General features: G+C 46.8%; 1 protein-coding gene and 1 pseudogene across 3 annotated transcripts; both read left to right on the top strand.

Moving 5' to 3' along the window:
• The first annotated feature begins 13 nt into the window (after positions 1 to 13).
• Positions 14 to 18,722, top strand: COPZ1 (COPI coat complex subunit zeta 1). Of its 2 annotated transcripts, none has more exons than XM_079966944.1 (9): positions 14 to 108; positions 10,289 to 10,357; positions 11,922 to 12,003; positions 13,243 to 13,334; positions 13,945 to 14,000; positions 16,139 to 16,216; positions 16,420 to 16,471; positions 17,666 to 17,704; positions 18,568 to 18,722. In XM_079966944.1, exons 1-9 carry the CDS (start codon positions 100 to 102, stop codon positions 18,613 to 18,615), a joined length of 525 nt encoding a protein of 174 aa, XP_079823070.1. In that variant the 5' UTR covers positions 14 to 99; the 3' UTR covers positions 18,616 to 18,722. The 2 variants fall into 2 exon arrangements, with proteins under 2 accessions (XP_079823070.1, XP_079823069.1); XM_079966943.1 differs by lacking the exon at positions 14 to 108 and adding an exon at positions 152 to 290.
• A 1,322-nt stretch (positions 18,723 to 20,044) lies between these two features.
• LOC307209797 (alpha-2-macroglobulin receptor-associated protein pseudogene) lies at positions 20,045 to 21,972 on the top strand (annotated as a pseudogene). The gene has a single exon. The product of its transcript is annotated as an alpha-2-macroglobulin receptor-associated protein pseudogene (transcript).
• The last annotated feature ends 889 nt before the right edge of the window (positions 21,973 to 22,861 follow it).

Below are 22,861 nucleotides of genomic sequence, written 5' to 3'. Positions count from 1 at the left end.
GGCAAAGTGACCGACAGCCCTTTTGTCGAATCGCGGGCAAGAGGCGGGGTTTCGAGGTGAGCCACGCCCTCTCCCTAGAAACTCGCCGACTCGCTGGACATGAAAAAGGTAGGGAGGCGGGACGGGCAGGTTAGCCGAGGAAAGCGAGCACAAGCCAATGAGCGGCCGAGTTGGAGGGAGGGGGCGGGCTCTGGGGAAAAGATTGGCGCGGGGCCAGCCAATGCCGTTGGCAGACGCGGCTGATGCTCCACGTCGGCACCGGGGCGACCAAGATGGAGGCGCTGATCCTGGTAGGAGCCGAAGGGGCGAGGGGGAATTGCTGGGGGGGGGGGCGCCCGTTGCTATGGAGACGGGCAGGCGGCTGGCAGGTTTCGGCTGGGGCCTCCTGAGGCTCGGGCTCGGTTCTTCGGGCGGGGCCCAGGCCCAGCTACCTGGCGGGGGCCTCCAAGAGGCTGGGCCGGCCCGTATGGCAGACAGCAGAGCTGCCCCTGCTGTCCTGTCTCCTGAAGGTGTAGAGCAAACGGATTCAACTGCAGGCAAAGGACTATTTAGTCCATTTTATTGTGAAATTCTACTGTGGGGATTGATAGGAAAGGCAGGGGTGAAACGCTCGTTCCCATTCTGTGCCCTAGTAAAAGAAAAAAGAACTTACTTCCTTTCTCTCTCTCTCTGTGTATGTATATATATATATCTATCTATCTATATATATGTGTGTGTGTATCTATATATGTACATATGTATGTATATATATATATATTTGTCTGTGTGTGTAAGAAACAAAATGAAATGTAACGATGCAAAGTTTAATTTTGTAAACCATTACAGTGGTACCTCGGGTTACATACGCTTCAGGTTACAGATTCCGCTAACCCAGAAATAGTGCTTCAGGTTAAGAACTTTGCTTCAGGATAAGAACAGAAATCATGCAGCGGCAGCGGGAGGCCCCATTAGCTAAAGTGGTGCTTCAGGTTAAGAACAGTTTCAGGTTAAGAACAGACCTCCAGAACAAATTAAGTACTTAACCCGAGGTACCACTGTAGACGGGAAGGAGGGAAGTCACTAGGCTCAGTTGAGCCAAAGAGATAAAATAAGAGGCTATGATGTTACGTAATGTGATGATAATAATAATAATAATAATAATAATAATAATAATAATAATTTATTATTTATACCCCGCCGTCTGGCTGAGTTTCCCCAGCCACTCTGGGCGGCTCCCAATCAAATGTTAAAAACAGTACAGCATTAAATATTAAAAACTTCCCTAAACAGGGCTGCCTTCAGATGTCTTTTAAAGATAGGATAGCTGCTTTTTTCCTTCACATCTGAAGGGAGGGTGTTCCACAGGGTGGGCACCACTACCAAGAAGGCCCTCTGTCTGGTTCCCTGTAACCTCACTTCTCGCAATGAGGGAACTGACAGAAGGCCCTCGGCACTGGATCTCAGTGTCCGGGCTGAACAATAGGAGTCATGAGACCGCGTCGCCACTTCCCCCAGCTGCCCCCCTTCTCCACTGGTGCTACGCTGATTCTCTTCCCCAGAAGATGGGCTGCTCCTCCCGATCCTTGGACGCTCTCTGGAATCCCTCTGGCTTTTGCTCTCCCCCTGCAGTACTGATGGCAGTTCCCTGACATCCATGTATTGTGAATTAAGCTCCTTGGAGGAAAGGCAATGCACCTAGTGCAGTCTTTCCCAACTGTACCCTCCAGAGGTTCTTGAACTCCAGTTTCCAAAATCCCTAGTCAGTGTGGCCAATGGTCAGGGGGTGATGGGAGTTGTAGTCCTGAATGTTGGATGACTGAGCTGAACTAATGCAACAAACAGAAATGAAGCACAAATAAACAACATTTGCCCCCATGAGAATTTGTTTCCTTCTGCTGTTTAGCTGAGGGCCGCCATTCAAATTTAACATTTTTATTAATTTTTGTTTCTGCTCACCCTTGCGTGCCACAATCCTTAAAGGTAAAGGGACGACTCTGGGGTTGTGGCACTCATCTCGCTTTACTGGCCGAGGGAGCTGGTGTACAGCTTCCGGGTCATGTGGCCAGCATGACTAAGCCGCTTCTGGCGAACCAGAGCAGCACATGGAAATGCCATTTACCTTCCCGTGCTTTCGAACTGCTAGGTTGGCAGGAGCAGGGACCTAGCAAGGGGAGCTCACCCTGTCGTGGGGATTTGAACCGCCGACCTTCTGATTGGCAAGCACCCGTGTCCCTTTGCCACAATCCTTAAGACCCCCTAATTTGGTTCATCCTCACAAAAATATGTGAAGAGAATCGAGGATTGTTATAGCTGATTCCAGTTTAACAGGGCTGAGGAATCTGCAGCTTTCTGGACGATGTTGGACTACCATTCCCATCACCCTCAACTGTTGGCCACATTGCCTGATGGAAACTGGAGTCCAGTAACATCTGTTAGGCCACATGATTGGCCACGATTGAAGCAGTAACTTCCCCGAGTTACACAGGAAACCCACAGCATCACAAATCCAAATCCCCTGCTTTTCTAGACTCCAGAAAACGCATTATGCTGAGACATTGTCCTAGAGTGGTCAGAGAGCTAGTTGTATCTATACTGAAGTTTAGATTGGGCCTGCAAAAAGTCTTGTCCTAGTTCTCACTGAGGTAGTTAGTGAGTGGAGTATTCCACTTCAGACTGCACACAAAAGCTTCCTCATGAAAAAAAGGTCCTTGCTGATCGGAAATTAGTATGGTGGAAAACCAAAACTAGTGTTGTTCAGGTGCCACATAGTACTTGTTCTGCAGTGGTGAGAAATTGAGCAATATAGGCAGCACCTACACTTTGGAACTCCCTGCCTATTGACCTCCCCTGCACTCTTTTCAGCACCTAGAACATTTTTATTTAGGTGAGCCTATGCAGATATGTAGCTGTTGACATGCTTTAAACTTTTGCTGCTATAAAATGTTTTTAATTGTTTTTACTGATCATTTTAATGTGTTTTTTTATGTAAATTGCTTCGAGGTTTTATTACAATCAAGTAATATATACATTCTGTTAAATAAAAAAAATCAATATATAAATAATTATAATAATAGATGTTGGGGGAAAGGCTTTGCTGTACAACTATTCACCTGGTCATCTCGGCTTTATTATGAGGAAGGAATTTTTGTGTGGCTGTAGGAATATTTCCCCTTCATGGATCACTGCCTTGCCGTGGCGAAGGGGCTTGAAGAACTCAGAGAAGCTATGAACTATGCCGAGCAGGGCACTCAAGATGAACAGGTCATAGTGGAGAGTTTTGACCAAACGTGATCCACCTGGAGGAGGAACCGGCAAGCCACTCCAGTATCCCTGCCAAGAAAACTCCATGGACAAAGACAACAGGCATATAAAAGTTATGACGCTGGAAGATGAGCCCCTCAGGTCGGAAGGCGTCCAACATGCTACTGGGGAAGAGCGGAGGGCAAGTACAAGTAGATCCAGAGCTGATGAAGCGGCTGGGCCAAAGCCGAAAGGACGCTCAGTTGCGGATATGCCTGGAAGCGAAAGGAAAGTCCAATGCTGTAAAGAAAAATATTGCATAGGAACCTGGAATGTAAGAACCATGAACATGGGTAAGTTGGAGGTGGTCAAAAATGAGATGGCAAGAATAAATATTGACATCCTGGGCATCAGTGAACTAAAATGGACGGGAATGGGTGAATTCAGTTCGGATGACCATCATATCTACTACTGTGGGCAAGAAACCCGTAAAAGAAATGGAGTGGCCCTCATAGTCAACAAAAGAGTGGCAAAAGCTGTACTGGGATGCAATCTCAAAAATGATAGAATGATCTCAATACGAATCCAAGGCAGACCTTTTAACATCACAGTAATCCAAGTTTATGCACCAACTATTGGTGCTGAAGAAACTGAAATTGACCAATTCTATGAAGACTTACAACACCTTATAGAAGTGACACCAAAGAAGGATGTTCTTCTCATTATAGGAGATTGGAATGCTAAAGTAGGGAGTCAAGAGATAAAAGGAACAACTGGCAAGTTTGGCCTTGGAGATCAAAACGAAGCAGGGCAAAGGCTAATAGAGTTCTGTCAAGAGAACAAGCTGGTCATCACAAACACGCTTTTCCAACAACACAAGAGACGACTCTACACATGGACATCACCAGATGGGCAGCATCGAAATCAGATTGATTATATTCTCTGCAGCCAAAGATGGAGAAGCTCTATACAGTCAGCAAAAACAAGACCTGGAGCTGACTGTGGCTCAGATCATCAGCTTCTTATAGCAAAATTCAAGCTTAAACTGAAGAAAGTAGGAAAAACCACTGGGCCGGTAAGATACAATCTAAGTCAAATCCCTTATGAATACACAGTGGAAGTGAGGAACAGGTTTAAGGATTTAGATTTGGTGGACAGAGTGCCTGAAGAACTATGGATGGAGGCTCGTAACATTATACAGGAGGCAGCAACGAAAACCATCCCAATGAAAAGGAAATGCAAGAAAGCAAAGTGGCTGTCCAATGAGGCCTTACAAATAGCGGGGGAGAGAAGGCAAGCAAAATGCAAGGGAGATCGTGAAACATACAGGAAATTGAATGCAGATTTCCAAAGAATAGCAAGGAGAGACAAGAAGACCTTCTTAAACAAGCAATGCAAAGAAATAGAGGAAAGCAATAGAATGGGAAGAACCAGAGATCTGTTCAAGAAAATTGGAGATATGAAAGGAACATTTCGTACAAAGATTTCCATAATAAAGGACAAAAGTGGAAAGGACCTAACAGAAGCAGAAGACATCAAGAAGAGGTGGCAAGAATACACAGAGGAATTATACCAGAAAGAAACGGATGTCTCATATACCCCAGGTAGTGTGGTTGCTGACCTTGAGCCAGACATCCTGGAGAGTGAAGTCAAATGGGCCTTAGAAAGCACTGCAAATAACAAGGCCAGTGGAAGTGATGGTATTCCAGCTGAACTATTTAAAATTTTAAAAGATGATGCTGTTAAGGTGCTACACTCAATATGCCAGCAAGTTTGGAAAACTCAGCAGTGCCCAGAAGATTGGAGAAGATCAGTCTACATCCCAATCCCAAAGAAGGGCAGTGCCAAAGAATGCTCCAACTATCGCACAATTGCACTAATTTCTCACGCTAGCAAGGTTATGCTTAAAATTCTACAAGGAAGGCTCAAGCAGTATGTGGACCAAGAACTCCCAGAAGTGCAAGCTGGATTTAGAAGAGGCAGAGGAACCAGAGACCAAATTGCAAACATGCGCTGGATTATGGAGAAAGCTAGAGAGTTCCAGAAAGACATTTACTTCTGCTTCATTGACTACGCAAAAGCCTTTGACTGTGTCGACCATGGCAAACTATGGCAAGTTCTTAAAGAAATGGGAGTGCCTGATCACCTCATCTGTCTCCTGAGAAATCTCTATGTGGGACAAGAAGCTACAGTTAGAACTGGATATGGAACAACTGACTGGTTCAAAATTGGGAAAGGAGTACGACAAGGCTGCATTTTGTCTCCCTGCTTATTTAACTTATATGCAGAATTCATCATGCGAAAGGCTGGGCTGGATGAATCCCTAGCCGGAATTAAGATTGCCAGAAGAAATATCAACAACCTCAGATATGCAGATGACACAACCTTGATGGCAGAAAGTGAGGAGGAATTAAAGAACCTTTTATTGAGGGTGAAAGAGGAGAGTGCAAAATATGGTCTGAAGCTCAACATCAAAAAAACGAAGATCATGGCTACTGGTCCCATCACCTCCTGGCAAATAGAAGGGGAAGAAATGGAGGCAGTGAGAGATTTTACTTTCTTGGGCTCCATGATCACTGCAGATGGTGACAGCAGCCACGAAATTAAAAGACGCCTGCTTCTTGGGAGAAGGGCAATGACAGGCCTAGACAGCATCTTGAGAAGTAGAGACATCACCTTGCCAACAAAGGTCCGTATAGTTAAAGCTATGGTTTTCCCAGTAGTGATGTATGGAAGTGAGAGCTGGACCATAAAGAAGGCTGATCACCGAAGAATTGATGCTTTTGAATTATGGTGCTGGAGGAGACTCTTGAGAGTCCCATGGACTGCAAGAAGATCAAGCCTCTCCATTCTGAAGGAAATCAGCCCTGAGTGCTCACTGGAAGGACAGATTGTGAAGCTGAGGCTCCAGTACTTTGGCCACCTCATGAGAAGAGAAGACTCCCTGGAGAAGACCCTGATGTTGGGAAAGATGGAGGGCACAAGGAGAAGGGGGCGACAGAGGACGAGATGGTTAGATAGTGTTTTCGAGGTTACCAGCATGAGTCTGACCAAGCTGCGGGGGGCAGTGGAGGACAGGAGTGCCTGGCGTTCTCTGGTCCATGGGGTCACGAAGAGTCGGACACGACTAAACGACTAAACAACAACAACAACAGGAATATTTAGTCAGGTGGGGTCTGCACCTTTGGTCTGAAACTGTACAGCACAGACACAGGTTTGACACTTTAGTGAAAATAGGCCAGAATCTGAAGACCTTGGCCCATTTTAAAAGGACTGCCCATACAGTTTTGTGTTGCACAAGAGGAAACCTGACTAACTTTACATGGGCTTTTTTTTTTTTTAGTGCAGTAGAGGGGGCTTAAATAGCAGGCTCATACAGTGTCTCTGTGTTGCTAGTTGGGGCTATTGTGAATCTATGTCATGGGTCAGCAAACTACGGCCTGGGGGCCAGATCTGGCCCAATTGCCTTCTAGATCCGGCCCATGGATGGTCCGGGAATCGCCATGTGGATCGGTGTGGGGATTCTGATCATTCGGGCTGCGCCATTTTTAACCCCCCCCCCACACACTGTGGTGGCGCTGCCTCTTCCCTCCCTCCCCCTGGCTTCTCCCCACCCTGCCTAGAGGAGGAACGGCTGGGCTTTGTTGGCTGAACACCATTTTAAGCAGCCCCTCTCTGGAGCCAGCCTTCATCGTCCCCCTGCCCAAGGTCTGACGGACAGTGGACCGGCCCCCTGCGGAAAAAGTTTGCTGACCCTTGATCTATGTGGTGAGAACCATCCACTTATAGGAAGCGCTGCATTTTGTAGCATGTGCTATGCACACTTAATTTGAAGCAAGCCTAACTCAGTGGGGCTGACTTTGGACTCAGCTGCAAGGCACAGTACATCAAATTGCCTTTTGAACACTGTAGCTAAAATAGTTTTCTTACCTCCCCAGCCCACTCCTCCCTTCAAATAAAAACTATACAGAAGATTGGAGTCAATTGGGAGAAAACTCCTCATCCCTGATTTTGGTGATTGATTAGATCCTGAATGTGAAGCAAACTCCATCCTCAGTCTTTTTTTGGGCGGGGGGTGGAGAAGTCATTTGTTTGCGAAGCTCTTGGAGGAGTGGGAGATATGCTGACTCTGGGTTGAGGAACCTGTGGTCCTCCAGTTCCCATCAGCGTTGTCAGGGGTGATGGGAGTTGGTTGTTCCACAGCATCTGGAGGGCAAAAGGCAAAACCTTTTCTGACGCCAATGAACTGCAACTGGGATATCCAGTTTAAAAAAAACCTGCCAGTGCCATCACCTGCTGAGGAGAGGATTTGGGATTTGAATTTATTTTTAAGTTCAGCAGCACAACTGCATTGGCAAAGACACCGGATGCCATTTTGCTGTGCAGCACGTGGCTATTGCTAGGTTTGGTGTGGTGTGATTTGGGGTAGCAGCACCCTTGCAATATGCTTTCTCTCTTTGGAGGAAATGCCTTGGCTTGGCTTGCGAGCTGTGCATTCCCTCGATGGGAATAGCCCTGCCTCCTCCCCGTGGCTCTCCCAATTGCCTCTTGCAGATAAAACCCAGCACGGACATATTTCTTGTCGTCTCCTCTCCCTTGCCAAATGCTCCCCTTCCGCGAGGTCCTGGCAGCTGTAAAATCTTTATGGCAATGCTGCTGCTATCGTGCTGACCATCTGGGCCGTTGCACACCTAGTTTAATTGATTGAAGTTTAATTTATTGAAACTTCAGAATTAAATGATCAGAATAAACTGTGCAGTAACTCTTAACGTCTTGTTTTAATGGTTGATTGCTCGAGGCAGCCCGTGGCTTGAACTGGAAGCCTCCAGAGAGGAATTTATGCCGCTTCTGGCCTTCCAGTCAGCGCTCATTATAGATTTAAAATGTGTGTTTATTAGCTACCTCTCCAGTAGAAGCTTGTCTCTCTGGCAAAGAGATGTATAAATTCTCCTCTGATGCTTGTATGGTAAGCATCTATTCTTACTTTTGCCCATCTCATCTGTGGCTTCATTCAATCTAGGTCAGGGATGGGGGTATTCCTCTGACAGTATTTGTATAGCAAATTGTCTGCTTAGCTTTGGGGCATTGACATGTTGCACTTACAATTTTCACAGGCCTTCATGGGGGGGGGGAGTTTAGACCCCCTTATTCTTACTGCAAAGCAAGGATTTGTGCTGTAAAACAGCCATTGCCCAGGGGACTGGTGAAATATGATAGGAGAGTAGGAAATTTCCCTCTGCACATCTGCCTGCCTGCAAAGTTTGCCAGGCAAATTTATGTATGTACGTGTGCGAATAAGGACGAAGGCAACAGAAGGAGATTCTAAATTTGTCTACATTATTGCTCATCCACATGATAATGGATGAGCCACTCTGTGTGTGTATGCATGTCAGAGAGAGAGAGGAAGACCTGGTCTGTTTTCTTCTCTTCCGTTTTATGGTGTGAGGCATGCAATTTCTGTTGGAACAGTGAGACCCCCTTTGTAAAATGGAGACCTTGAGAGCAGTGGTTTTCATGCTGTCTAGCTTCACAGATCCCTCTTCAAATGGACTCACCTGCTGGGTAACGTGTTTCAGTATTGGTCACCAAAGAGCTCTTGCTTCTTGCAAATGATTCTGGGAAGAGTTTTAAGGTGTTCACTCAGTTCTGTGCAGAGTGCTGGCCAGTCCTGTTGGGCTTCACCATTGCATGAACTGAAAGTGCACCCTAGAGCAGGTCTGAAAGTTAGTAGATAATTTAGGTAGTGGTGGGTGAGCTGTCATTCAGGAATGCTTGGTTGCCATTACTGATCTCTGAGGAATCCCTGGATCCTTCAGACCGTTGTATGAAAAGCTCTGCATTAGACCCAGGCTGTTCTCCAGTAGAATGATGGCTGGCTGCTCTTATGATGGGTCCTGTCTAGGTGATTCAGAGATAAGAGAACCTTCTGTTCCTATGGCTGTCTCAAAATTTGAGAAAAGTCATGCGTAGTGCTGTCTCAGTCAGTTGTTTGGAATGGGGTGGCCAGACGTAGAGTTTCTGTGGAGTGGTGGATCCGCCTGCCAGAGTCTACTCCATAGATGAGCCTGCAGCTCCTGTTGCAGCACTTGAGGTGAAGTTCTGTTATACACTCCGACTGTGGCTATGTGGAAGTCAGTGCATCACAGAACTTTGTCTCGAGAGCTTTCAAGCGTCCAGCACGGAGGAGCTGCATCTCTTTCTGGTCCTTTCTCTTGCCCCAAGCATGCCCTCCTTGTAAGCACTAAGCCGCAGAATCTCATTCAGCCGCAGACATGGCAGGGAGGTGGCCTCCATTTTCTCCTTTTACATACAACACATTCTTAATCTCTCCTTTACCTTGGGATAGGGATGTGACATTTGCTCTGCATTTTGGGCTATCTAGGTCCTAGACTATGGTCCTAGTCCTGACAAGCTGATACCTGATCTGGAGCTCATTGTGAGCTGCTGTTTGGTGTAGTGTGGTTGCCTTCAATATTGTCAGACATGGGAACCACTGAGTGTGTTACAAGCTCTGCAGTGTTAAAAATTCAGGTATATAAGCTACGTGCCAAATGGCACCTTCAGTCTAGGTTGCGGACGCCACAATGGAATGTTTATTCACCAAGGGGTTGGACTTAATGACCCTTGGGATCTCTTCCAACACTACAATTCTATGATCTCAATTAAATTGCTTGACTATAGCTTGCTCTTGCAACAATTCACTTGTTTCAGTATGCAAGAAGGAAGCACACACACAGTGAAAATGAAAATGGTATTAACTATGGAGCAAAGCAGAGGTTTGCTCCTGCCAGCTTGGCACACAGAAATCTCCACGTAGTTGCAATTGGACCTGCACCAGTAGCAAAACAAGCCTGGCGCCTGCCTAATTTCAAACACTGCTGCCAGCCTGGAGGAATTGGTATGGAGGAGCATAGTATATGCACAGCCCTCCTTCTTGTAACAGCTCTTAGGGCCACCCATCAGAAGCTGTAGTCCTACCCCTGGGTAGGTCAGCAGTCAGGCTGCGGTCGGAGGAAGCAGCACATGGTGTTGTTTGAATGGACCTGAGACATTGTGCTTTCCTTTGCAGGAGCCATCTCTCTACACTGTGAAAGCCATCCTGATCTTGGACAACGATGGAGACCGTCTGTTTGCCAAGGTAAGTTTTCAGGGGGATCTGGAAGGAGCGGGAAGGTACAAGGCTGTAAGGGGCCTGAGCAAAGCAGCCTGGCAGAGTTGTCATTGAGAACTGGGGAGCTCTTATGGACTGTTAACTGAGCCCCTGCTTTCTGAACAAGAAGGACATTAGTCCAGTCACCCGTGCTCATTGAGGCAGCATGTGATCTATCTTAACTCTTGCTAGTAGACGCCTATCCGGTGTGTTCTGATACCTGGCACTCCTTTACGCGGGAGTGTGGAGAACCTGTGACCCTCCAGATGTCCAGCATCCATCTCGTCTTGTCCATTGGCCCTGCTGGCTGATGGGAGTAGTCCAACAGCATCTGGAGGCTCCATTTATTTGGGCAAAATCTTCCTTGCAGGAAGGCAGCCCTGTTTAGGGAAGCTTTTAATGTTTAACATACTATTGTATTTTAATATTTTGTTGGAAACCGCCCAGGGCTGCCTTCAGATGTCTTCTAAAAGTCAGATAGTTGTTTATCTCTTTGACATCTGGTGGGAGGGAGTTCCACAGGGCGGGCACCACAACCGAGAAGGCCCTCTGCCTGGTTCCCTGTAACTTGGCTTCTCGCAGCGAGGGAACCACCAGAAGGCCCTCAGCGCTGAACCTCAGTGTCTGGGCAGAACGATGGGGGTGGAGATGCTCCTTCAGGTGACATAATCCACTTTTTTTTTGGGGGGGAGGCTGTGGGACCTGGGTTAAAATCCCCGCTGAGCCACACACTCACCAGAGGACTCTGCTTCTGCCTCTGCCGCTGTATAAAATAGGAAAGTGTCCTGCATTTTAGCCTTTTCTGTGAGAGCTGTTATGATGGGAAACTAACACTATTACTTGTGTTGTGTGTGTGTGGCAGACTAGGAGCCTTGCGCTCAGTGCTGCTCAGGAATTCTAAGAAGCGCCCAAAACCCAGTGCAATTTTGAAAGGTTCATTCTGCTATTTTTATTCAAAACAGTGTCCAGTTTGTATCCAAACATAGACAAAAACCTGCTCCTTGATCTCAGGAACCATCACACAAAATTTCGTTACTATATGTATATTTTATATAGCTCAGAGAGAGCCTCTGGTTTGTCACTTACGTAGTCCCATTGGATTGCCTCATGATAGCATTTTCCTGTGCTTTAAGAGCTTAAGTTAAGTGGAAGGATAAAGAATTAGATTTTTGAATGCTTTCGCAAAAATTAGGTGGTAAGAGCGAAAGATCATATTGGTGAAAAAGAATTGTATAGTACTATCTGGTCATTATTTTATTCCCTCTAAAGGGAGATAAAATTTATATAAATATTGCCTTTTTGTTGCTTATTGCTCTTCTTTCATAGTTTTGTCACTAAAAAGATTTCCCAAATATTCCTTAGCCGTTCTTGTATTGTAGGGGATCTCTTAGGAGTTGTTCAAAGGCACAGACAACTTTACAAAATATAAAGCTTAATAAATAAATGTTTGAGTGTCATGTTTGTGCAGCTCGCATGAGCAGCAGTTGACCCTGACAAGTGGTTTGGGTCGCCTGCCTCTCATGTAACAAGCATACTTTCTTTTCCCCTGCAGTACTATGATGACACCTACCCCACTGTCAAGGAGCAGAAGGCCTTTGAGAAGAATATTTTCAACAAAACTCACCGGACAGATAGTAGGTTCCGCTGGGGAGCATGATGGGAGAAGGCACCTGGGACTGCAATACAGTGGTACTTCGGGTTACAGACGCTTCAGGTTACAGACTCCGCTAACCCAGAAATAGTACCTCGGGTTAAGAACTTTGCTTCAGGATGAGAACAGAAATCATGCAGCAGTGGTGCAGCGGCAGCAGGAGGCCCCATTAGCTAAAGTGGTGCTTCAGGTTAAGAACAGTTTCAAGTTAAGAACAGACCTCCGGAATGAATTAAGTACTTAACCCAAGGTACCACTGTATATACATGCATATTTAAAACAGGGCTCCCCCTGGAATCCTTCACCCAGAAGACTCAGACACATCTACATGGCTTTCTTTGTTTGTCTATCTGGTTTTTAAAATACTCCCCACTCCACCCAGAGGTTGGAGTGGGTGAATATTGATGCGAGTCCTCCTCCAGGGGTAGTCCAGCAGTTCTCCTCTCTTGCAAAGACAGCAGCAGCAAATGCAGAGCAGGGAGGTGGCAAAAGTTTTACCTGCTCCGCAGCTGTTTGGCTGCTCCATGGGTGTATAACCATGATTATAGTGGCTTTGCTTTGATTGGAGAGCAGCATCTACACTAGTATGTGATGAGAAATCAAAATGACAGTACAAGAAAGATTGATAAAGAAGCAGATCTTTGACATACCCCAATGTATTTTGAATATAAATGTTCTTCATCAGGGGAAAACTGACTCTATTCTAAATTAAGAAACGACATTCCAGTCGAATTCAGTCTCCTCCAGCCTCTTCCAGAGTGCATGGAGGCCATAAGCAGCAGCGATAACACTTGAAAGAAGACATTTCATTCAGTTTTCCTTCTCATAAAGAAGCTGTTCTATTTGTGCTTGTGCAGCTGAGCTAGCGCAATTCAGTCAGCGGATTCTGCACTTGGATGTTTGGCAGAGTGCACCTTGTTTGTGTAAATGTGTGCTGCATGTGGCCATGATTGCTGGCGGTGTCTGCACTATGCAGCAAGTGCTGCCAGTTAAAAGACTGTAGTCCAATTTAAACAGCAACCCCCCTCTCCTGAATCAGGTAGATCTTCCTATAGCGGTGCAAACTTGCCCAAAGATTTTGTGAGGACTCTGGATGTTGCTTTCTTGCTTAGCAGCTATTGAGAAAAATTCGAAGAGTGCTGCTTTTCTTGTAGTCTTCATGTTCTCTTCTAGCTCTTATTATTTTTGTTATTTTATTCCTTTTCTCTCTCTCTCCGCCTAGGTGAGATTGCTCTCCTAGAGGGACTGACAGTTGTTTACAAGAGCAGCATTGACCTGTATTTCTACGTCATCGGCAGCTCCTATGAAAATGAGGTGTGCATATACTTAAGTGGCAAAGAGGCTTTTCTGCAGAAATGATTCATGGGTGGGTTTGACTATCCTGGCTTCCCTGCTGAAGGTTATGTCGGTCATGATCTTTGGGCTGTTTGAGATCCTTGGCTTCTTCTCTAGTACAAAGCATGCTTGCAACGCTGATTGCTACTGCGGTGCTGAGGCGAGGGAGATTTGTTGAACTCCTCCACCCTCCCTGAAAATAGTTGACAGTCTCACAGGAGTCTTTGAAGGCAGAGGTGGGGAATGTGTGGTTCTTCAATTGTTGTGTGACTCTACCTAACATCAGCTACAGCCAGCATGGCTGATAGTGAGAGGTTGATGGGAGTTGTAGAGAATATTGAGGGCATGGATTTCATAGCCCTGCTTTAAGAGGGATGCCTTCAACAGAGCAAGAAGAGCCTGGATTTCTATGTCCTTGGGGTGGGTGGGGGTGCTGGCAATCAGTGCCATGCTATTGCCCTGTAGGAATTACCCCCCAAATTGCTCCAAAGCCAGCTTTGCCTTGAGCCACTTGTGTATGCGATTGCATGGATTGTGTGCATGTGTGTGTGGTTCCTTTGCTCTGAAACTTTTGTCTTCTCCTTTGCAGCTAATGCTAATGGCTGTGCTGAACTGTCTCTTCGACTCACTCAGTCAGATGCTGCGGTAAGAATCTGCTTTCTGGTAGTAGCTGAGATGGTTGCACAGGGTGAAATGTGGGAATTCTTTTTGTGCCTCAAATGCATTCATTTTGGGGTTGGGTACACCACTGAGAGGGACGCAGGTGGCGCTGTGGGTTAAAGCCTCAGCGCCTAGGGCTTGCCGATTGAAAGGTCGGCGGTTCGAATCCCTGCGGCGGGGTGCGCTCCCGCTGCTCGGTCCCAGCGCCTGCCAACCTAGCAGTTCGAAAGCACCTCCGGGTGCAAGTAGATAAATAGGGACCGCTTACCAGCGGGAAGGTAAATGGCGTTTCCGTGTGCGGCTCTGGCTCGCCAGATGCAGCTATGTCACGCTGGCCACGTGACCTGGAAGTGTCTCTGGACAGCGCTGGCCCCTGGCCTCTTAAGTGAGATGGACGCACAACCCCAGAGTCTGTCAAGACTGGCCCGTACGGGCAGGGGTACCTTTACCTTTACCTTTTACACCACTGAGAACAAAAGCGCTTCCTAATTTTTTAATGTGTTGGAAGTGAAGAAAAAAAAAGTACTTCATTGTTTGGATTCCACCCCCAACCTCCGGATGTTTTAAGTCACAATAAAATCAATTGAAAGTCTATTTTCAGCCTCCTGTCTCCAAAATGGATTAAGTGACCCCTAGTGCTATACCGTGCATGTTTACCCAGAAATAAAGGCTGGCACCAGCACTTACAGACCAATACATTTTCCCTGGGCAATTTAATTTGGGCAACACATTTAGCTGCTGCCTCATAGTATCATCTCATCATGTTTTATGATGTAAATAGTTATTTATAATTGGACTCAGAATAATGAAGACTTGTCTTCAACAGATTAAAAAGGCCCATTGAAGTTCGGTGGGATATACTCCCACATATAAGTGAGTTTAGGATTGCAACCTCAGTTATGGGTTATTCAGGAAGGTGTGTAAGCTGGGATAAGAGCATATAAAAGGGTCCAGCTGGCAGCCACATGTGAGTAGAGAGGGAAGGTTTCCTTGGCAGAGGCAGATGTGCAGGATATGGGTCCTGTCGTGCCTTTTTCCTTTTTCATCAATAATAAAGATGATGTGCTAGGCGTGTCTGTTGTGTCACAGTAAAAGCACAGAATCAAGCCTCTAAAAATTGTGGCTTTTGTTCTTTAGAAGGGAAGTATTGGGGTGGTTAGAAGCTGCTAGAGGCGAACTAAAACCTTACATACACATCACATCTTCTGGCTTCCTAACCCACGTCTAAGCAGAAGTGGAATATATTCATGGCAATGAATAGATGATTGCACTGCTTGCCTTAACTATAGTATATATTTATTTGTTGAAGATAATTAATTGCCGACATCTCGTAAGTGGCGTACATAAAAATTACTAGAAGCATACAATGGATAAAATCAATTACAAGTAGTCTTAAAAACAGAAAAATTCCTTAAAATGTCTACTTAAAAGGAAAGGTCTTGGTCAGACAACTGAAGCTCAATTGGGGAGAGGGCCTTTCTAATCTGAGCTGGGAGGGAGCTCCAACCCCCCTGCTCCTGTATTAAATACATACTTGTCCATATTTATTTAGGTTCTGGAATACGGCTTTTATTACTGTAGAATTGCAATTTCTTTGTGTGGGTGGTGGTGGTGGTGGTGCATAATACATGTGTATGCTCATGCCCCATTTAAAGGAAGGCCTTTGGGTATGGTTTTGTGTGTCCCATGGTTCAGGGTACAGGCCCTGGTATCCGGGGCAGAATTAAAGAATCCTGAGATTATCATCAAGTTGCTAGTCATTAGAGCCCTGCTGGATCAGTCCAAAATCCCATCTAGTTCAGCATCTTGTTCTCACAGCCAGATGTGCAACCAGATGCCTGGGGGAACTCTCAAGCAACACATGAGTGTAACGGCAGTCTCCCCACTTGTGGTTCATTATCCTCCAGGAATTTGCCCAAATCCCTTTTAAAGCCTCATTGCATCTCACCCAGCCCCTTCATCGTCCTTGCGATTGCACAGCAAAGCTTTTAAATGTGGGGCACGTCTGAGTAAGGGGCCTAAGGCTCTGACAGTGAGCTAGGTTGTGAGATGCCCCGCGTGGTAAGATGAGACCTAGACGCTCAGCTTCTCAACTGAGCAGAATCTGGTTTGTCCTTCTGTAGGAAGAATGTGGAGAAGCGAGCACTTATGGAAAACATGGAGGGCCTTTTCCTGGCAGTGGATGAAATTGTGGATGGCGGGTAAGTCCAGCAACTACGCTAAACTTCTTGATTTCTCGCAGCTCTTTTCAGGCTCTGATACATGTGTGTATGTGTGTGCGTGCGTTGACAGAATGTGCATTCTTAATGGTGGCCCTTGCATTTGCATGACTCTTCTATTGCTCCTGCCCTGCCCTTGGACCGTAGCCCAGCTGAGTGAGTGATTGCTTCTTCATCTCTTACAGGGTGATTCTTGAGAGTGACCCCCAGCAGGTACTACATAGAGTTGCTGTGCGGGTAAGTGAAACCCATCTCTCCTCTTCTTCCTTGAATGCCTCTTCAGTAGGCATGACCTCTCTGCTGACCTCTGTCCCCGCTGAAGGGCACAGAACCCATTTTATGACAAAAGAAATCAACCAATTGCAGAGTTGGGGAGATGGGTGTGGGTTTTTTTTTTTTTTTTGGTATATGTTGTTTTCTTCCCCCCCCCTTAACATATTTGAAATCTAATAAAATATATTTTTAAGCCAAATTGCATACCGTATTTTTCGCTCCATAAGACGCCCTTTTTCCTCCTAAAAAGTAGAGGAGGAAGTGTGTGTGTCTTATGGAGCAAATGCAGGCAGGAGGCTCTGCTCAGCGCTCCCTTTAAAGAGTGGCGCCGAGCCTGTGTTCGGCTCTTGCTGGCTTTTCCCTGAGGTGGGAGAAAGGGCAGACGGGCTGCCCTCCGTCCCTTCCCTACATCCCGGAAAAGCCAGCAAGAGCCACACACAGGCTTGGCGCGGCTCTTTAAAGGGAGCGCTGAGCGGCTCTTGCTCTGCTGGCTTCTCAGCGAAGCAGGAGGAGGGACGGACGGGAGCGAGCAAAGCGAGAGCCGTTTTCATGGCTTCTGTCCTGCTTTGGGCAGCTCTCACTTTGCTTGCCCATCCCTCCTCCTGCCTCACTGTAAAGCAAACAAGTGTCTCCTCCTCCTCTTTTACAGCGAGGTGGGAGGAGGGATGGGCAAGCAAAGTGAGAGCTGCCCAAAGCGGGAGAGAAGCCATGTAAGCGGCTCTCACTTTGCTTTCTTTAAAGCAAGAACAGCGAGAGCTGCTTGCATGCTCTACGCATAATTTTTTTTTCTTGCTTTCCCCCTCTAAAAACTAGGTGCGTCTTATGGTCAGGTGCGTCTTATGGAGCGAAAAATACGATAGGTTGATGGGGGGAAGGAAGAGGAGGCTGCTGCTGGTAATCTGGTTAGTGGTTAGACTAAGTGACATTGGGCGGTAGATTTCTGAGCAATGCATAACTCCTGGGTAGGAGCTGAGAACTCAAGAGCAGATATGTAGTAGAGAGGAGTGGGATCTCCTTTCAGGAGTCAGTAGATCTAGAAGAGCCTTGCTGTATCAGGCTGAAAGTCTGTATACAGCATCCTGCAGTCAGGCCTGCTTTCAATTGCTTTATTATTTCTGCACACCATTGAATTTGTGGTTTCCCCTCTTTGTATTTCAGGGAGAGGATGTCCCTCTTACAGAGCAGACAGTGTCACAGGTAAGTCTTCTGCCTAGATCTCACTGGGTACCTTTCATTAAATGCTGCTGGTACCACTTTTTCTACATGTCTCCTCCCCCTCCCCTTTTCCCTGAAGCTTCTGGGATATTGCACCAACTTTGTTTAACTTGATGTGCCAGCCAAAAACATTTCTGTTTACCCTTGCATTTGGATCTTGATTTGATCATAATGTGGTATGATTCTGGCCTATTTTGGTGTTCATCTTTTTATCCTTGTTGCCAGATGAACACTAATAATCACCTTGAGATTTTTACAATCAAACGGTATATAAATTTTATGAAGTAAAATAAATAATAATTGAGGAGGCATGCTAGGAGTAGACGTCTGCCTATTGCATCCCACAAATACGTTTTTGGCGTCTGATGCAGAATTTAATATGCTGATATTCTTGCCTGCCAAAAAAAGAAAGAACAGCAACCCAATCTTCTTAGTCCTTATGGCTATAGAAATAAGTATGGAGACCTGTTGATTAAATCTCACAAGCCAAAGGGAGCCTAAGCAGAATCTTGGCTGGTGAAAGGGCTGAGCTTAAGTGCAGTGCATAGGAAATGCCCCCAGTGCTTTTAGATATCAGGCATTGCATTTTGGAAAAAGCAAGTCGCTCAGCCCCTTTCCAGAAGTGTCACAGGGGAATATGCATTTTTAGTGATGTACAGCTGTGGCTGGTGGTGGCAATGTTTGTATGTGTGCATGCAGTACGAATCCTTTTCCAGATAGTATTTAAGGCATTTGCCACCAAGGTGTTTCCTGTTAACCACAAAAGGGTTGGGTTAGTGGAGAGTGTGTTTCAACCGAATCCTGCAGGCTGAAAAAAATCTGAATCCTTCAACTTCCGTCTGCAGGTGCTGCAGTCAGCAAAGGAACAGATCAAGTGGTCACTACTGCGATGAGGAGCCACGTGGGATCTCCCCCATTAACCTACTGTGTCCCCAGCTGTCCCCTCTTCCTGTCTGTTTCGCACTGACCAAAATGCAACATGACCACAGTTTTTGATGTATCTGGTTTCTGGCTCTTACTGAGTCTCGTCACTGTTTCAGTGGTGGTGGGGGCTAGTGAGTGGGAAACCAGAGTGCAGGGACATCTTTGGAAGAAAAAAGTCTCTTTTTCCTGGCATCCTCCCTCCACCTTAGACACCCCTTGTTGGCCAGAGATGCACGTACGTCACCCTGTTCTAAGAGCTTTCTGGTCCTCTTCAGATTCTTTTGTTTTGTCGCTAGGTCAGATCATGGTTGGTGGCTTCTTCCAAAGAGTTGTCTTAATAATAGTCCCTTTAATGGACATGGTGAATGGAAATTCTCCGTCCTGACACCCATCTGTCTAAACCCATGTTATGGGTGGTATTTCCTACCAAAGTACACAGCCTACAACTCCCATCACCCCTAGCAACAAGGCCAGAGCTCAGGGATAATGGGAGTTGTAGTCCAACAACAACTGGTGACCCACAGGTTGAGAACCGCTAGTTAGTGCCGGTGCATTTTTATTGTCTTATTTTGCATGGCTGATTGCAGCCATACAGGACGTGGGTGGCACTATGCTGTAAACCACTGAGCCTAGGGCATGCCGATCAGAAGGTCGGCGGTTCGAATCCCTGCAACGGGGTGAGCTCCCATTGTTCGGTCCCAGCTCCTGCCAACCTAGCAGTTCGAAAGCACGTCAAAGTGCAAGTAGATAAATAGGTACCACTCCAGCGGGAAGGTAAACAGTGTTTCTGTGCGCTGCTCTGGTTCCACCAGAAGCGGCTTAGTCATGCTGGCCACATGACCTGGAAAAAACTGTCTGTGGACAAACGTCGGCTCCTTCTGCCAGTAAAGCGAGATGAGCGCCACAACGCCAGAGTCGTTCGCGACTGGACTTAACTGTCAGGGGTCTTTTACCTTTACCTTTAATTGCAGCCATTATCTCTGTCTCCTTTTACTGCACTGTTTTCTGCAACTTGAGCAGGAGTGTTCAGGACCCAAAACAGTTGCTACTGCCCCTGCTTTTAAGGATTTATTAACTATTTCCCAAGCATAGTACCAACAGATCAGCTGCTGAAATAACCGAAGACAAGCGCCAAAGCAATACTTCTCTTTGGGTGGGAGTTAGCCTTGGTAATGACATCTTAGGCAGGGCTTGGTGTTGGTTGTGATTGAGGTGTCTTTTTTAGTCTAAGGTCACATCCCCTCCTGCATAATTGGCTGGGGGGGGGTGCACACCAGTGGTGGGAAGGCCAGAGGCAACAGGGGTCAGGAAAATGGGTTCCACCCATACAAAAGTTAGAGATTTACACACACACACCATCTAGCAAGCAATACCTGCAGAAATCAGAGAAGAGGTGGAATGACAGTTCCAGGGCTTGGGGCATTCAGGTTCTGTGCCTTTTGCGCAAGTATCAAAACCAGAAATCGGGTCTTCCTGGCGGCGGCGGCGGCGCTGGCCGTGCAGGCGGCGGCGGGAGGCAAGTACTCGCGGGAGGCCAACGAGGAGGCCAAGGCGGCGGCGGCGGAGAAGGCGGCGGCGCCCCCCGCGGAATTCCGCCTGGTCAAGCTGAGCCAGGTGTGGGCGAAGGCGCAGCGGCTCCACCTCTCTGCTGTTAAATTGGCAGAGCTACACAGTGATCTAAAAATTCAGGAGAAGGATGAGCTGAGCTGGAAGAAACTGAAGGCCGAAGGGCTGGACGAGGACGGAGAGAAGGAAGCCAAGCTCAGGCGCAATCTAAATGTGATTCTGGCCAAGTATGGGATGGATGGGAAGAAAGACGCGCAGCTGGGAGACACAAACTACATCAAAGGCAGCCTGGAGAACGATGTGCTCGATGATCCCCGGCTGGAGAAGCTCTGGAACAAGGCCAAAACTTCAGGGAAGTTCACCGAGGAAGAGCTGGACAAGCTGTGGAGGGAGTTCAGGCACCACAAAGAGAAAGTCCAGGACTACAACATCCTGCTGGAGACCGTCAGTCGGACAGAAGACATCCACAAGAACATGATCTCTGGCCTGGAAGAGGAGGAGGTTCCCCGCAAGCACGACCTGCTGCACCAGAAGCACTCTGAGCTCAAGGAGAAGCTGCACAGCATCAACCAGGGCTTTGAGCGGCTGCGCAGGGTCACCCACCAGGGCTATGACGACTCGAGCGAATTTGAGGAGCCCCGAGTGATTGACTTGTGGGATCTGGCGAAATCCACCAATTTCACAGAGAAAGAGCTGGAATCACTTCGGGAAGAGCTCAAACACTTTGAAGCGAAGGTGGAGAAGCACCACCATTACCAGAAGCAGCTGGAGATTTCGCACCAGAAGATGAGGCACATCGAAGGGATGGGAGACGAGGAGCATCTCAGCCGCAACAAGGAGAAGACCGCCATGTTGGAGGAGAAGACCAAGGAGCTGGGCTACAAGGTCAAGAAACATCTTCAGGACTTGTCCACCAGAATTTCCAGAGGCCTGGAATGAACTTTGAAACTTCCGTGTTCTCGTAGGATCTTTGTACAGTGATCAAAATCAGTATATCCCAAGGTTTATATAATTACTTAAAATTCTGGTGCAAATTGTCTTTGGTACAGCCGCCGCCTTTCTAGTTTCTCTCCTAATCATTCATATCGGTGAATCTTTGAAGACTGGGCGTTCAGCCTTCCAAGCACTGCAGAACAGAAGGCTCTGAAGTGAGAGAGGGGTGTGGAAGGAAAGGGAAGGTTTGGAGAAGTCACTTAACTGCTGGGAAGCACGTTGGCAGGTGGGGAGGTTGCTAAAGATTTTCATGCACTGTGTTGATTTCTCCCCCTGAAGGAGCAAAATGTGGACATAGCCGTGAGCCTGATCCCCTGAGCCTAGAAGAACCATGATCATGTGTGCCTTTGCTATGGCACCTGCACGGACCAAGTTGTTGTGTGTGCAAAGTGTGCGGTGCAAAAGGACCCTGGAGAGACCGGCCAAATAGGCAGAATCCCCCTTCCTCCTCCTCCTCCTCTTTCCTATAGCCAGCAGAGGAGGAGGAGAGGGTCCTGTTGCTGCTGAATCCACGTCCTGCTCTTCTCTCCAGGGTCCTCTGCCCCTCCTCACCAGCCGAGAGTGTAGGGTAGACCTTTTCCTCCAAGAGGGGGGCTGGCCGGCTCCTGGGGAAACTGAGGCTGCCTGTGGGGTGGTTTCCCTTGAGAGCATGTGGGGAACTGGAGGGAGTTGCACTGCTAGGAATGACACTGAGTAGCTTGGGCACTTTCGTTTAATTCTGTGTTTCTGTTACATTTTGCGAAATAAATGGTCCAACTAAAAAAAAACAAAAACCAGAAATCGGCTTCCTCACCTACTTACCTGGGAGTAAAGTCTGTTGAACTTTATGGAACTCACTTCTGAGTACACAGACGTAGGCTTGCTGTTATGATTACGCCAAGTGATCCATTCCATTTGCTTGGTGCAGCAGAATTTGAATTTTGCAGACCCAGAACTGACAGCACAAAAACAGGATTACCAGGAGATGCTAAACTGTTGGTTTCTAGCACTTTCACATTTTGTTCAAGTCATTTAAACAAACCACATTCCTAGGTAGGGCTGCAAAAAGTGGAGGGGGTGTTTTTAGTGGGTGAGTAAAATAAGAAACTCGGAAGTAGGAATTCTCTGGAACCTAAACAACCTATTCTGTGTGTGACTTGCAGTTGGTTTCTCCCTTCTGGTTCAGAGATGACACAATCAAATAGATCAATTTACCTGTTTAAGACATCTGCCATTCCATTAATGGCACCTCCCTGGTCAGGGATCACTCCTCCCATCTGACTGGCACACACTTTGATTTCCTTCCTGGTTCTGGAAGCCTCACTTAGGTTTTTCTTGTCTCTCATAAGTCCATGTGATCTTGGAGGAACTGCTGAAATTCTTCCAGATTTCTATTACGGCGTGGGAATACTTTAGAAAGTTGTTTAATTAATCAATACATTCCGACTCTTCCATTGGAACTTGGGCTTCACAGAACTCTTCTCGCTGTAGGAATAAAGAACACTTATATATCCCACGTGCGTCATGCTTTAGGGTTAGAGCTTGCACAATCCTGCTCATTTCGATCTGTGGCTGGTTATCTGCCACAGTCACCGGGCACCTCCACACTGCAGTTAGTTGCAAACTCTGGATAATATCTGATCAAACTGCTGCTATTACTATTACTATTACTATTAC

This window comes from Podarcis cretensis (genome assembly GCF_951804945.1).
Source record: "Podarcis cretensis genome assembly, chromosome: 2".
NCBI lineage: Eukaryota > Metazoa > Chordata > Lepidosauria > Squamata > Lacertidae > Podarcis > Podarcis cretensis.
Note: the sequence above shows the minus strand (reverse complement) of the source record. Positions and strands in the feature narration are given on the sequence as shown.